Source organism: Pseudophryne corroboree, chromosome 1 (genome assembly GCF_028390025.1).
Source record: "Pseudophryne corroboree isolate aPseCor3 chromosome 1, aPseCor3.hap2, whole genome shotgun sequence".
NCBI classification, from domain to species: domain Eukaryota; kingdom Metazoa; phylum Chordata; class Amphibia; order Anura; family Myobatrachidae; genus Pseudophryne; species Pseudophryne corroboree.
Genome location: NC_086444.1, coordinates 562,107,961 through 562,122,889, shown reverse-complemented (window position 1 = coordinate 562,122,889; position 14,929 = coordinate 562,107,961). Strand labels below are relative to the sequence as shown.

At 44.1% G+C, this 14,929-nt stretch overlaps 1 protein-coding gene across 3 annotated transcripts in view; it reads left to right on the top strand.

Annotated features, from left to right (window-relative positions):
- The window catches only part of FOCAD (focadhesin), an 872,056-nt gene that overhangs the window by 351,276 nt on the left and 505,851 nt on the right, over nucleotides 1–14,929 (top strand). For all 3 annotated transcript variants that reach the window (XM_063914161.1, XM_063914160.1, XM_063914162.1), the window contains 6 exons: nucleotides 1,883–2,085; nucleotides 3,712–3,972; nucleotides 9,604–9,708; nucleotides 9,806–9,907; nucleotides 10,137–10,267; nucleotides 11,541–11,667. In XM_063914161.1, the coding sequence (XP_063770231.1) occupies nucleotides 1,883–2,085; nucleotides 3,712–3,972; nucleotides 9,604–9,708; nucleotides 9,806–9,907; nucleotides 10,137–10,267; nucleotides 11,541–11,667 (929 nt within the window). The remainder of the gene's footprint in view (nucleotides 1–1,882; nucleotides 2,086–3,711; nucleotides 3,973–9,603; nucleotides 9,709–9,805; nucleotides 9,908–10,136; nucleotides 10,268–11,540; nucleotides 11,668–14,929) is intronic.

Genomic DNA, 14,929 nt, shown 5'->3' with positions numbered 1-14,929 from the left:
GCTATTAAGCAAATCCTGCAATCACTGATGATGAGGATTCCACTACTGTGGCTAAGAAAACTGATATGTTTAAATGGCAGAAAGTGGTTAAAAATCTATTACCCCAATCTGACCATTTGGTGGATATCAGGCAGGAGCCCTGGTCTAATCCAGGGAAGAAATTCCCTCTGTCTAAACGGGCCTTGGCTCGCTATCCGTCTCCCTGCAGAGTTATGTAACAAGTGGGAAAATTCACCGCCGGTGGATTCTCATGTCACCCGCCTAGTGGTGTTGTCCACTCTGCCTGTCACCCAGATGGCATTGGTTCTCAGACCTGCAGGGTCTGTCGACAGGACGTTCCCTTCTACTTCCACAGCGTCTAGACCTCCTCGTACAGGGCCCGTCCCTATCCACACCTGTCCAGACTTGCTTTGACGGCGTGGCTCTTGAAGCATCACTCCTGAGGGCTAAAGGATTTACTGAGGCGGTTGTTCAAACTATGCTAAAGGCCCGCAAACCAGCCTCTGCCCGGATTTATTACAGGGTTTGACATACTTATTTCACCTGGTATGCTGATGAGAACTATGAAGCTGGTAGATTTAAGACTTCCAGAATTCTGGCTTATCTACAAAGAGGCTTGGACTTAGGTCTTCTTCTGGCCTCCCTCAAAGTTCACATATCTGCCTTGTTGGTGTGGTTTCAGTGCAAGATTGCCTCTATCCCGGTGTGCATACATTCACTCAGGACGTTCTCCTTATTTAGCCTCCCTATGTCCTGTTCTTGCTGGCTATTGCGTCTTCACGAAGGGTGTCGGACTTAGGAGCATTGTCCTGTCGTCCTCCCTTTCTGATCTTTTCACCGTGACCGGGCAGTTCTGCGAACGCGCCCCGGTTATTTGCCTAAAGTGATGTCTTCATTTCACCTTAACCAAGAAATTGTGGTCCTGGCCTTTATCTCTTTGGACCTGTCGGTCAAAGAACGTTATTTGTAAGTGGTAAGGGCTCTCCGTATCTACGTGGAGAGGACTGCCTCTATTAGGTGGTCTGACGCCCTCTTTGTGCTTTTTGTGGCTGGCCTGCGAATAAGCAAACCTTGGCCAGATGGATTAGAATGGTAATTGCACAAGTTTATGCACAGGCTGGACTTCCAGCTCCTGCTGCAATTAAGGCCCATTCTACTCGGTCTGTTGGACGTTCGTGGGCGGCCTGCCGCGGCGTGTCCGCTAATACAGTTGTGCAAGGCGGCTAAGTGGTCCTCAGTGATCACGTTTCTTAGGTTCTATGCCTTTGATACCTTCGACTCCCAGGATGCTTCCTTTGGACGCCGGATTCTCGCATCCACTAAGGTGCATCCCCTGCCTTGAGGAACTGCTTTAGGACATCCCCAATGTTTCCCTGTGGAAATCTGTGTACCCTGATGCAGAAAAGTAGTGTTATGGTAGACTTACCATTGTTACCACTTTTTCTGCGAAGTACACAGGGTACCACAGGGTGCCCACCCTGACGCACCTTGCTGCTTTGGGTTGTATGGCATTAGCCGCTGGTACTGTCTTTTGTCGTGAGAATGTGGTTCTATGTGACTAACATCTGCCTTCTCTCTTGCCTGATCCTGCATTGGTCTGGTTATCGAAACTAAGCTCTCAGTGCCTGGAGGCAGGGATATAGAGGAGGCCCCTATGCATCCTGGGACAGCTACAGCTTTAGCCTGTTGGTGTCTCTGAATCAAGATCCACTCTACACCCCAATATTTCCCTGTGGAACCCTGTGTACTTCTCAGAAAAAGTCTTAACAATGGTAAGTCCACCATAACACTTCTTATAAACATCTATGCTTTTATTATGGGACTTTGATTATGATAGCAATTATTTTACAGTATGTTATATTAGTTACATATCTTTTCACAGCTGTAAAGATTTTGACGTGCCAAGAGGAAAAGCATGCTTCAGCCATTGCTCAGGTTCTAGTTTTGCCATTACTGCAAGTGTTATCATCCTCAACCTTAGTAGATTGCATCAGTGAGAAGGATGGAGGAGTGTCTTTGCAGCACTTGGCACAAACACTTCTGGAAAAAATACAAGACGTAGACAACAAGGAGAGCGAGAACATGGTAATTTAGCTAAAGCAATCCCATTTTCTGCATAATAATGTTTATATGTCACTACCAGGCTCAGAAAATTTGACATGGCTGATATATTAAAATATGATTTTGCACAGAAAACGAACCTTAAAGTTGCATACGGGTGTTCGGGATTCTTTTTGTTTAACACATGTTAAAATGCAAGCAAAGTACAATGGGGCTAATTCAGTAAGGGACGCTGATGCGATTCTTACTGCATATCCCCAATGTTTGAGTTCTGCGCATGTGCATGCAGCCCCACGGTTTTCCAGGAGTTCAGAGGCCAGCATTGCAAGACGCAGTTACCTTGGCCTTCGAAGCCACACTGCGAAGGCAAGGCTGAGAAAGCTTAAGCTTCCTTAGCCTGCCGTCACAGTTGAACATTGCGACCAATGGTTCACTGAGATCCGGGTTGCATTGTGAATGCTTGGAGGAGGTGGTATGCACATCCTCCTGCATTTGCATTGCTAAGTACGGCATTACCAGGCCCTGTGTACTTAATTTGGTCAGTGCATTTAATCTATGTTTTGTTAGACATGCCTCCTTTACAAAGCAGGAACTTAAGTCTTATACATTTGTCAATGCTCGTTTACTTTTTCTCATTGTGATGAATGTAAATGAGATGGAAAAAGAGTTAATTTTCTACAGCACAACTCACACAAGTTGTGTATAAAAAATGAAAATACAGTATGAGTATCGTGGTTTGGTATAGCAGTTGTTATTTACCGTCAGTTACATGTGCTTCAAATGCTTGGAATTGCAGAGTTTGAAATGTGAATATCCCGTACAGCGGGGGTAGGCAACATGTTGCACTCCAGGTGCTATGGAGCTATTTTACTGTTTGGGCATCTGGTATGTGTAGTTCCACAGAAGCTGGAGTGCCACACATTGCCTATGGTAAGAGCATGAGCAGGCCATGCTGGTACCTGTAGTTCACAAAATACAAATAGCATTTTCTCTATTGTTAGCTACTACATTACACCTCCACCCATTGCCCCTTGAAATAGCTGACTGGTTGGAATGATAATAGCTCCATGTGGGGGCGATCAGTGATTGTCCATTTTCTCACACATGCTCAGAAATTGTCAAAAACGGTTGGTCCAGCTAGAGGTAGAGATCAAACGTTTCATTCCTGGCAACTATTGTTACAGTGTAGTGGGAAAATTGTGGAATTTCCCACAGACTGAACAATGAGTCTCAAAAAGAAGGAAGATACTATGGCCGATGTAATGAAGTCCAAGTTCGGCGGCCGAGCGGGATGCCTGCAGAACTCAGAATTTTTTTTTAAGAGGGCCGAGTTCCGTTTTTGCCAATTTCTGAGCCTGTGGTAGATAATGGACAATCACCGTTTGCCCCCACACGGAGCTATTATCATTCCAATCAGTCAGCTATTTGGATGGTTTGAACAATAGTCCTGGCGTGTATGGCCAGCTTATGACATAGAAACATACATACCTGAAAAACAATTTCAGCGAGTGCACTGGTTTAGGGGAAAAAATGGGATGCTGGTGGGCAAGCATTAGATGTTTCAGTATAACCTTACTTTATATGGACTGTATAGTGATTTCTCCAGATTGTCAGTTTACTTTATCCACTCTTGTTTTTATTGCAATCTAGCCCTTTGTGATGCTGCCTTTTCCTATGTCCAGCTGGCACTGCACAATGACTGTGACCTTGAACATGTTAAATACTCTTAAAGAAAATAGAACTGCTACATGCAGCTGGTTGACTTCTGTGTCTTCGATGCTGCCTTTCACTACTAATGTCCCCACACACATATCACTGCTGCTGGGATACCTACTCATTTGTGAGTCGGGACAGAATTTCTGCAAAGTGCTAAAGGTCATGAGCGGAGTTGCCAAGGCGGATTCTTCGCAGGTAAGTAATGCATCTTTTACAGCTTTTCTTTGAACATGTACAGTAAGTACTGTAAAGCATGAATAAGCATGTAGCTGAGGCAGGTGTGAGAAGAGAAATGTACATTAAATCAGTATTTGGTGTGACCACCATTTGCCTTTAAAACAGCATCAGTACTTCTAGGTACACTTGACACAGTTTTTGAAGGAACTTGGAAGGGAGAACTAACCACAGATCTTCTGTGGATGTAGACTCTTCATGTAATCCCAGACAGACTCGAGGATGTTGAGATCAGGGCTCTTTGGGAGCCATTCATCACTTCCAGGACTTCTTGTTCTTCTTTAGGCTGAAGTTAGTTCTTAATGACATTGGCTGTATGGTTGGGGGTCATTGTCCTGCTGTAGAATAAATTTGGAGCCAATCAGACACCTTCCTGATGGTACTGCATGATTGATAAGTACCTGCCTGTATTTCTCAGCATTGAGGACACCATTAATCCTGACCATATACCCAACTCCATTTGCTGAAATGCAGTCACAAAGTTGCAAGGAATCTCCACCATGCTTCACTGTTGCCTTCAGACACTCATTATTGTACCACTCTCCAGCCCTTTTGGGAACAAACTGCCATCTGTTACAGCCAAATATTTAAACTTTTGACTAATCAGTCCAGAGCACCTGCTGCCAGTTTTCTGCACCCCAGTTCCTATGTTTTCGTACATGGGGCCTAATTCAGACCTGATCGCTAGGGTGTGTTTTTTGCATCCCTGCGATCAGGTAGTCGCCGCCTACAGGAAAAGGGGAAATCGCTGTGCAGGGGTGCGATCTGTTTGTGCAGCTCTCTTGCACATTTAAAGTTTGTGTAGTCTCGGCACAGCCCAGGAGTTACTCTTCCAGTGCGATGATCGGGGCAGGAGCTGACGTCAGAAACCCTCCCTTCAAAACGCCTGGTCCCTTCTGTGTTTTTCTAGACAATCCTTAAAAAAGGTCAGTTGCCACCCACAAGCGGCCTCTTCCTGTCAGTCACCTTACGATTGCTCGTGCGATCGCTTTTCTCACACATCCCGCCGCTGCCCGCCAATGTCGATCGCTGTGGACAGACGCGCCTGTGCATTGCGGTGCATACACGTGCGCAGTTCAGACCTGATCGCAGGCTGTGCGAAAAGGTAGCCTAGCGATCAGGTCTGAATTTGGCCCATAGTGGAGTTGCTTGGCCTTGTTTCCACGTCGAAGGTATGGCTTTGGTTGCAATTCTTCCATAAAGACCACTTCTGGCCAGACTCCGACAAACATTAGATGGGTGTACCTGGGTCCCACTGTTTTCTGCCAGTTCTGAGCCTATGGTACAGCTGGACCTCTTCTGATTTCTAAGGGAAGTAAGCATGATATGTCTTTCATCTGATGCTCTAAGTTTCCTTGGATGACCACTGCGTCCACAGTCATACAAGTACTTATCCATCATGCAATACCATCAGAGAGGTGCCCAGTAGCAGCTCGCAGTTCACTCTCTGACTGCTGTGTGTGGGAGCTCTCTCTGTGTGTTGGCCCCGGGACAGCCACCCCTGTGCCTTTAGCTTTGTATACTTACTTAGAGCCTTCCACTTTTTCAGCTAGACCAACTAGCCTACGGCTGTCATTGTCAGTCAGCTCTCTAAGATTCCAGAGACTAGAAGAAGGGGTAGTGTTATCCTCCAAGTTGGAAATATGATTCTCGGTCTCTCCAGTCCGATCCTGCATTTTTTGCATGTCACGATCAATGAGAGAGAGAGCCATATTGACCTCCGCGATACTACATGTTTTTTGCTTCTACGAGGCAATCCGTGCCACCTGGAGGATGAGCAGCAGTTTGCAGGGCGTTGGAGAGAAACTGAACATCCAAAGATGGAGGAGCATTGCTGGAAAATTTCTCCAGCATACCAGCAGCAGAAGCCTGTGATTTTCATCATACACAAATAGGAGAAACTGAAATATGAAAATCTGTGGAAGAGTCAGGTAACAGTAGGTAGAGGCAAATGTACAGTAGATCAGGAGAACCATGGCCAAACTACATTAGCAGTTCAGGAAATAGATATGGTGCACAAATCCCCCTCTGGCCTGCAGGTATTGGGCAGTGAATGCTACAGCCTATATTCTGTAGAGGAGAGTGTCTCTTAAAATGGCAGATGGTGGAGACAATGGAGCATACAGATATGGGCCACCATGAGCAAAGAACAGACTATGGCATGTCACAGCGAGTCCTTGCTGAGCAGGAGAAGTGAGGGGCACTAGACACGGCAGTAATCAAGCCAGGATGGCGGCGATGGCAGGCTCTGAAGAAAGATGCATACAGCACATTGGGCGGCACTCAGGAAGCAGGAGCTATTGGAGAGACAGCAGGAGGAGAGATCATCTAGGAAAGGGCGCCTCCAATGGACATCAGCATCAGGAGCACCCATCCAGGAGGCAGCAATGGTGGACCCACTTCACAAGTCCCAGAGGCCCCAACACTGCACAGAATGCATCACTAATTAATGCTGGCACCAGTGAGGAAGGCAGGCACCAGTTATCCAACAAAGGAATACGGTGCCATCCTCAACCAGCGGAGTAGAACAGGAGGTGAGTGGAGACAGCCACATAGTTGGACTGAAGAGCACAGTGGCTTACGACTTGCTCCACACCTAATCAAGCCATGCCTCCTGCTTTACAGTATTTTCCCTTTTAAAAACTTTATATTTATTTCAAACTTTATATGCCACAGAGTCTGTTATAGTCAGTCACTAGTACTCACTCTCACAGTTAAAATGTCATGAACATAGATGTGAGTTTCTGATTATCTGATTAAGTCTGGGAAACATCTGTTTGTATCTTATATATGAAGAGAATATGTAATAAACACACACTGGTTTATTCTTTAATAACTTGAAATGCTCTGGAACATAATCTGTACTGCTGTGTGCAAGTCAGTCTATTGTTGAAATACATGATTCTCTGTCAGCCTTCATGTTATTATCATTTCTTTCCCAGGGACAGCAGTTTCACACCCAATGAATGAAGTAATGGACAGTGGAAAATTACATGCAATTAAAAGACAGAGAAGAGAATGTGTGGATAAAACACACTTTCACAATATTAATTAGACAGATGACCTAGCTGCTGAATATTTAGGGATGAGATGGGATACAAAATGCCCCTAGTTGCTTAGCAACATGTTTTACCATCTCCTGAGCGGTCCACTTATATCTGAAACTAATGATTCGTCCTGTGCACTTATCCAGCTGTTGGGTAATTCAGGGTTTGCGAGTGTTTGCAGTTTACCCTTTGTCTTCCATGGGTAACTCTGGCTTGTGGCAATGCATACTGTGTCCTTTCATTATAAACATGATTCCCTGACATGTTTTTGACACACTGCGTTTTTGTTGCACAAAATACTCTATCAATCTTTAATTAGATTACTAAACACATAATGTGTAGTAAGAATTAGTATTTTGCTTAACTTAATTGAGTTTAACTCCACAATCAATGTTCTTGTATACATTTAACAGTCAAAATATAATGGACTTTTTGGGGAAGAGAGAGCCTTTAATGAAGTGTAAGTGGACTATAATGATAGCTAAATATGGATAAAGTAAAGTAACAAGTCTATTGTTTGCAACAAACATTTGCTGTGAGCAATGTAATACACTTACCTGACCGCTAGAGAAAGTGGGGCAGCAATTTTGTGTACATTGCTTTAAAAAAAAAATTAAAAAAAATGCACACTAATGAATTTGGCTGGAACCATGGGGGTAATTCCAAGTTGATCGCAGCAGGATTTTTTTTAGCAATTGGGCAAAACCATGTGCACTGCAGGGGAGGCAGATATAACATGTGCAGAAAGAGTTAGATTTGGGTGGGTTATTTTGTTTCTGTGCAGGGTAAATACTGGCTGCTTTATTTTTACACTGCAAATTAGATTGCAGATTGAACACACCCCACCCAAATCGAACTCTCTCTGCACATGTTATATCTGCCTCCCCTGCAGTGCACATGGTTTTGCCCAATTGCTAACAAAAATCCTGCTGCGATCAATTTGGAATTAACCCCCATGTGCATTGTGAGTTTCTGATTCCTTGTGATTTTAAAGGCTACATTGTCATGTACTCTGTATTGGTTCCGCACACAGAATGGTTACTGGATACCTTCACTGTGTGTGGGTAGTAAGTGCAGTTTAAGTAATGACTGGTCACATATGGCTCTATTTAGCATTAGTGCCGATGTCGTCCCAAATATTTTCGGGCAACGTCGACACAATAATTTTTATATTATAATTTCTTTCCCATGCGATTCAGCATTAAACTTTGCAGAGACAGCAGTTTCTGTAACACGCTGTCCTTGAAAAGTTCATGAAGGCATTGTTTTCGGAGGACCGAAAACAAAACCTTCCATTTCTTGTTCTTCGCAAGCTCGGTGGGATGTAATCAGAAGCATGGCGCTGGAATCCCAAAGGCTGTCAGAATGCCGACGCTGGAATCCCAACAGCCGGAATCCCAAACGCAAGTTTGCCAGATAGGGTTAGGGTTAGGCTGTGGGAAGTGAGGGTTAGGGTCAGTTTAGTAGTGGCCACCTGTCTGGATTTTGGCAGTTGGGATGCTGGTGTCTGTCTTCTGACCACCGTCATCCTCACTGCCAGTATCCCGTACCCAACCCATGCCCCGTTATGCACTAAGTTAACAATGTGATTAGTTTCCTTCCCTGCACTATTATGAGTGGCAAGTGTATGTTCAGCTCCAGCCTCCCAAAAGTGTCTAAATGTATTAAAATGTGTACATAGCTTAGTTAGTCTGTATACATTTATAGTTCTGTGGTTTTACAGTATCCCTTATCCAGAATTCAAAATCTCACATTTTTGGGTCCCCTACTGAGATAATGACATACATATTATATATTACATGTATATATACATATATATATGTGTCATTATCTCAGTACAGGAACCAAAAATGTGTGATTTAGAATTTTGGATAAGGGATACTCAACCTGTATATATACATTTTAGATATAAATTTGACGTATAAAACCACGTAAATATAAATGTATACAGACTTATATAAACCTAGGCACATATTTTAATAATTTTAGACACTCGGGAGTCTGCAGCTGGACATACACTAGCCTCTCGTCACACTGCAGGGAAGGCGACTGGGGTGGAGTTCAAGATCCTGCAGGGACTCATGGGAAAATTTTCTTCTGTTCCTGCAGTCTTCATGATAATTAATGATTTTTTTTTTCATTTAACGCCATTCTGAGTTGGCGTTATATAAAGTAAAGAATTTTGTAGTATTTTAACGTTTGTTTGCTTGCTGAATAACATTGCTGAAAAGAGCCCATAATAATTGTTTTACAGGTAACTTGTTATTGAATAAGTCAGAAAATAAAATAATTTCTTGGTTCCAAATTTGACTGTACAATATGTGTTATGGTTTATATAAATAAGTACAGTACATATAACGTAATATCCTTTAGAACTTAAATACTGTTTTTTCTTAATTTGTCATTTGAAACCTAAGGACCACTATATGCATGTTCTGAGTACAGAAGTTTCTATATATTTGAAATAATTGTGGTAGAGATTGCTTAGCAATCAGTATTACATGTACTGACACATGGGTGGAAATAATACTCTGCTGTCTTGCAGGTGCCATACTTAGTTCCAGTTTTGATGTACAGACTTGGCCGTTTTCTAGAACCTGAATTATCACGGGAAATCCTGTACACTATACCCACGTTTGGTACACATAAGGTGAGTGTGATCTCATCTCTTTATTGTTAGAGCCTCTTAATTAGTACAATTGTAAGCCGATATGAAACTCAATGTATGTGTTCTTCTCAATGAGCAGGTGTGTGTGCCTCAGATTCTGCGGGCTTTACAGATGATAGGCAGCACATCCAAACTTCAACCCATCACCCTGCGCCTGATGACATTGTTGTGGGAAAAACAGGTACAAAGATTATAACGAGGTTAACCAACAGGTCAGGGATGTACATGTACATCTCACTGGAACCAGCTTTGAGGTATTTAAATCAGCTATTTTTTTTTCTCTTGGCAAGTGGAAATAATACAGTGGGACTTGGTTTGATTATTTAAATATCCTCAGATCCTGGTCCAACTACACTTTTCAGCTCTTCTGCCAGTTCATATGGCCCACACTTGATTATTTTATGTTACAGGACCGAGTCTATCCAGAGCTGCAGAAGCTGATTGCCAAGGCTGACTCCCAGTGTCTGTCAACTGGGAAAGACATTCAGTGGGAAAAAACAATAGCAAAAGCAGCAACCATCAGAGACATCTGCAAGCAAAGGTATCATAGTGTTCTCCTAGAGCCTAAATAGGAGCAGCCCAACTGTAATATATGTGTAACTTGCTAAGTGAAGAATAGATACACAAGCAATCCTAGTTCTGCACTCCAGTACACCACCTCTTCTATAGTAATGGTATGCATTCTGCAACTCAACTTTGCACTTTTCTTGAAAGCACATTTCCAGATTCACTTCAACTGGTGTAATTAACATTGTTAATCATGAAATGGGGGACACCCACAATGACATGATAGCTGCGTACTCTCACTCATTTAAGCTATAAATAAAGCAAATAGATTTTAGGTTAAAGGTGGTAAAAGTGGGTGAAGTTAAAGTGCTGATAGTAATCAATGCAGGTCAGCTGATTACACTTGATGTGTGCTCCCTGTCCTGTTTTTTACATCTGATCACACGTTGGTACATGACAGGCAATGTAGGTCACCTCTGACATTAGAGTTAGAGCTTAGAACTCTGAGTTTATGCATACTTATTATATTAATAAAATTTATGAGGTATCAGAATTCTAGGAAAATAAACATTCCAAATGACAGATGATCAATTGATGAATCCAGAATTGTCCCATGACTGCACACATGGTAGCTCTAAATCAGAGTTTCTAAAGCTGCCCACTGCAGTATAGCTGACTAATACATACATTTAATAAATAAATAGCCAGTGCATGTTTCAGAATCACAGCTTACTGTATCATTTCCTTTAGACTTTAAGCTTTCACAAGCAGGGCCCTGTGAATCAGCATTAGAAGTCACAGTTACTAGCTTTGGCACGCCCTCAAAACGACATGCCTCCGTTTTCTCCAACACTCACCATCACCACCACCAAACACTGAGAGCCTGTCAGGCTGTTTCTAGAGCCGCACTGCAAGACCTTTGCAGCACCTGCACAGTGTGACTCCGACGCATGCACAGAACTAAATCCATTGATCATTTGCGGCTGAATCGTAATATGTCCCACCTCTGAATCGTACACTAGGCGTTTTGACTGAATTAGCTAATAAGAGACCGAATGCTCATCCTGCTGAATACTGTATTTAACTAAATTGTTAAGGTATTGTTTTCATTCACCTTTGCATACTGTGGTTCATGCACATGACAGAAGGGTTAAGGTCTCTCAGTCTGTTATGGAAGGTTTAGTATAGCATTGTCCCTCCTGAATTGTATCTGTCTGTGCGAATACTGTTTAGCTATAGACATGTTGTTTTATATATTTTACGAAAGTCATTGTAAATGTAGTATTTTTTATCTTCCAATATTTTAGGCCTTACCAGCATGGAGCTGACATGCTATCTGCTATCACCCAAGTCTTGAATGAATGCACAAAACCTGACCAGGCCACTCCCGCAGTATTAGTACTGCAGGGGCTTCATCATTTATTCCAAGCTGAGGTGAGGGAACATAGACAGCCGACTGCTCTGATTCATTTATTCCTTATATAATGCAAAATATCCTGTTCTGAAATATAATGATTCACGCGTTACTACTGCTGATACCATGTATTTACAATCAATGTATTTTCTCTTGCAGTACGGCTCGGCGACACTGGACACAGTGCGCACAAGCAGCAGCCGTACTACGCGTGCACACACAGTAAGATGCGATTACATCTCACTTATGTGAGCACCTCTGCCTGATTGACAGGCAGAGGCGTTCGCGGGGCAGCAGCGTGGCGTTGCGAAGGTGGCGACTCAGTGCTGGGCAGGCGTGTCGTCAGAAACGGGGACATGTTCCAGCAGCCGTGTGACATCACGCGCGGCCGCTGCAACCATAAAAATGGCTGCCCTCCACCTGCCTTCGCAGCCAGGCTACGGAGGCAGGTGGGCTTCTACAAATCAGTGATGCGATCGCTGGTGGTATTTGAATGCTGGGCAGCTTTGCCCTGTGCTGGGTGCCCCCAGCATGCACTCGCAGCCAGTTGCAGTTTTGCTAAAATTGCAAAACTGCAACTGAAGCTGAATAAGGTCCTTCCTTCCATGGATAACTGCACATTTTTATTTTTTGTTTCTGTTATATTTTTTATTATTTTATATTAGAATGGAACCCTGTTTTAAAGCATTATGCTTTATAAACACTTGAAGAAAATAACATTGATTTATTCTATTGTTTGTCTAATAAATTTGCCATTTTGTGCATTTGAAAGCAATTTTTTTATGTAGATCTCCAATTATTTAATTTCTCTTTTATATACATTTCTTAACATTTTTATATATTGTATTGTATTAATGACTTTGCCAATTTTTCATTAAAAAATGCCCCGTTGTAGATATTATCATGGATCTATATAACAATGCAATCAGTAGATTTATTAGTTTAGTAGAATGTATTGTTGCCAAGGAGTAATTCAGATCTGATCGTAGATGTGCTATATTTAGGACATCTACGATCATTAACTCTGACATGCGGGGGGATGCCCAGCACAGGGCTAGACCGCCCCGCATGTCAGGCCCTAACCCCACCCCCTGCACAGGTACAAAATCGTTGCACGGCGGCGATGCTTTTGCACGTGACGAATAGCTCACTGGCAGGCCACTACCTGCCACGTCCCGGGTTGCATCTGCTGTGTGTGACGTCACGCATCCACCGCTGCCCGACCCCCCCCAATGGTCCGTACACGCTTGTGTTGTCCGGACCGCGCCCCACCAATGGTGTTCTAACATCGTTGACACCCTCTCTCCTGCCCCGCGACCACCTCTTCCTGTCAATCAAGCAGAGGCGATCGCAGCCCGTAGATGCTTTTAGCATCTCACTGGGCTCATGCACACTCCACCAAAAAATTCAGACTGCTGCAGCGATCCAGTCTGAATTAGCCCCTAAACCGGAAATATTGAGAACTTCTCATATTATATTTTCTCATACGTCCTAAAGGATGCTGGGGTCACTTCAAGAGCCATGGGTATAGACTGGATCCGCAGGAGACATGGGCACTTCAAGACTTTCAAAGGGTGTGACCTGGCTCCTCCCTCTACGCCCCTCCTCCAGACTCCAGTTTAGATTCTGTGCCCAGTGAGACTGGATGCACTCTGAGGAGCTCTACTGAGTTTCTCTGGAAAAGACTTCATGTTAGGTTTTTTTATTTTCAGGGAGACCTGCTGGCAACAGTCTCCCTGCTTCGTGGGACTTAGGGGAGAGAAGTCAGACCTACTTCTGTGAGTTTCAAGGCTCTGCTTCTTTGGCTACAGGACACCAGTAGCTCCTGAGGGTTTGATCACTAGGTACGCCTAGGGGCTCATTCCCAGAGCCGGCCGTCACCCCCCTTGCAGAGCCAGAAGTCAGAAGACAGGTGAGTAGAAGAAGCAAAGAAGACTTCAGTGACGGCTTCTGAGGTGCTGCACATCAATCGCACGCTGCGCGCCATGCTTCCACACACAGCGGCACTACAGGGTGCAGGGGGCGGGGCCCTCGCCCTCGGGAGCATATAAATCCTCATTCTGACACTGGCATGAGGGGACATTTGTGCCAAGGCATTATCCTAACCCCCGCCAGTATAAATATTGGTTGAAAATTGCGGGAAGGAAGCGCGCCATTACGGAGGCGGAGCTTCTTCCTCACAGCACACACACACACTGCTGAGAACTGCAGGGCGCAGGGGGGGGGGGGCGCCCTGGGCAGCATAAAACTTAGTTTATGGCAAAAAGGAACCCCCGCCAGTATAATTAACTGATTAGTTAAGAGCGAGTAAAGCACGCCACTATGGGGGCGGGGCTTCTTTCTCACTAAGCCAGCACACTAATCAGCGCCATTTTCTCCTCACGATGGCCCTCCCTTCACTACTGACATGTATCAGGGTGCAAAAAGGGGGGGGGGAGATGTATATGGTGCTTGTATTATAATAAAAGCGCTGCAGGTCTGTGTTCAATGATTTGTTTCACAGATTGTGTGTGCTTGGCGCTGGGGTGCGAGCTGGTTTTTCCTCTCTGTGTCCATCTGACAGAGGTCTGTTCCCTATAAGTCCCAGTGTGTCTGTGAGTGTATGTGGTACACGTGTGTGACATGTCTGAGGCAGGGAGTTCCTCCCTGGAGGAAGCCATTGTGGGGACACAGAGTTGTGCGGTGGTGACGATACCGCCACACCAAGAGCCTGCATGGGTGAAAGAAATACGTGGTAGTATGCATCAATAGGAGATTAGATAAGTCTGTATCTAATACTGCATGCTGGATATGTGGAAGATGTGTTTTTTTTTCAGGATTCTCTTCTTCCATCTGCAGGCGACCCTCCGTGGGTCACACGAAGTCCATTTACAAATATTATGGCTATTGCTACCGTCCTGTGTTGACGATAGGGACTCCAAGGAAGTAGATCTAATAAGAGTCCCTCCCACAAGCTTAATATATTCTCTCCCGGCAGTCACCCCCTGTGTTAGTGCGATGTCCAGGGTGACAAAGAAAGTAATTCTCCCTGCACCGGGCACGGCGTCACTGAAAGAACCGGCAGACCGAAAGTTGAAAACTACATGAAAATCCATTTATGTTGCAAATGGTACGCTGCTCAGACCCACTATTATTTGCGCGTGGGTGAGTCGCGCTATTGAAAAATGGTCAGAAAGCGTGTCATCAGAAATTGACACAATTGATTAAGATGAGATACTTACGTTAAGGAATATCAAAGACGCTGCCGCATACATGCTAGAGGCAATGAAATATTGGACTCTT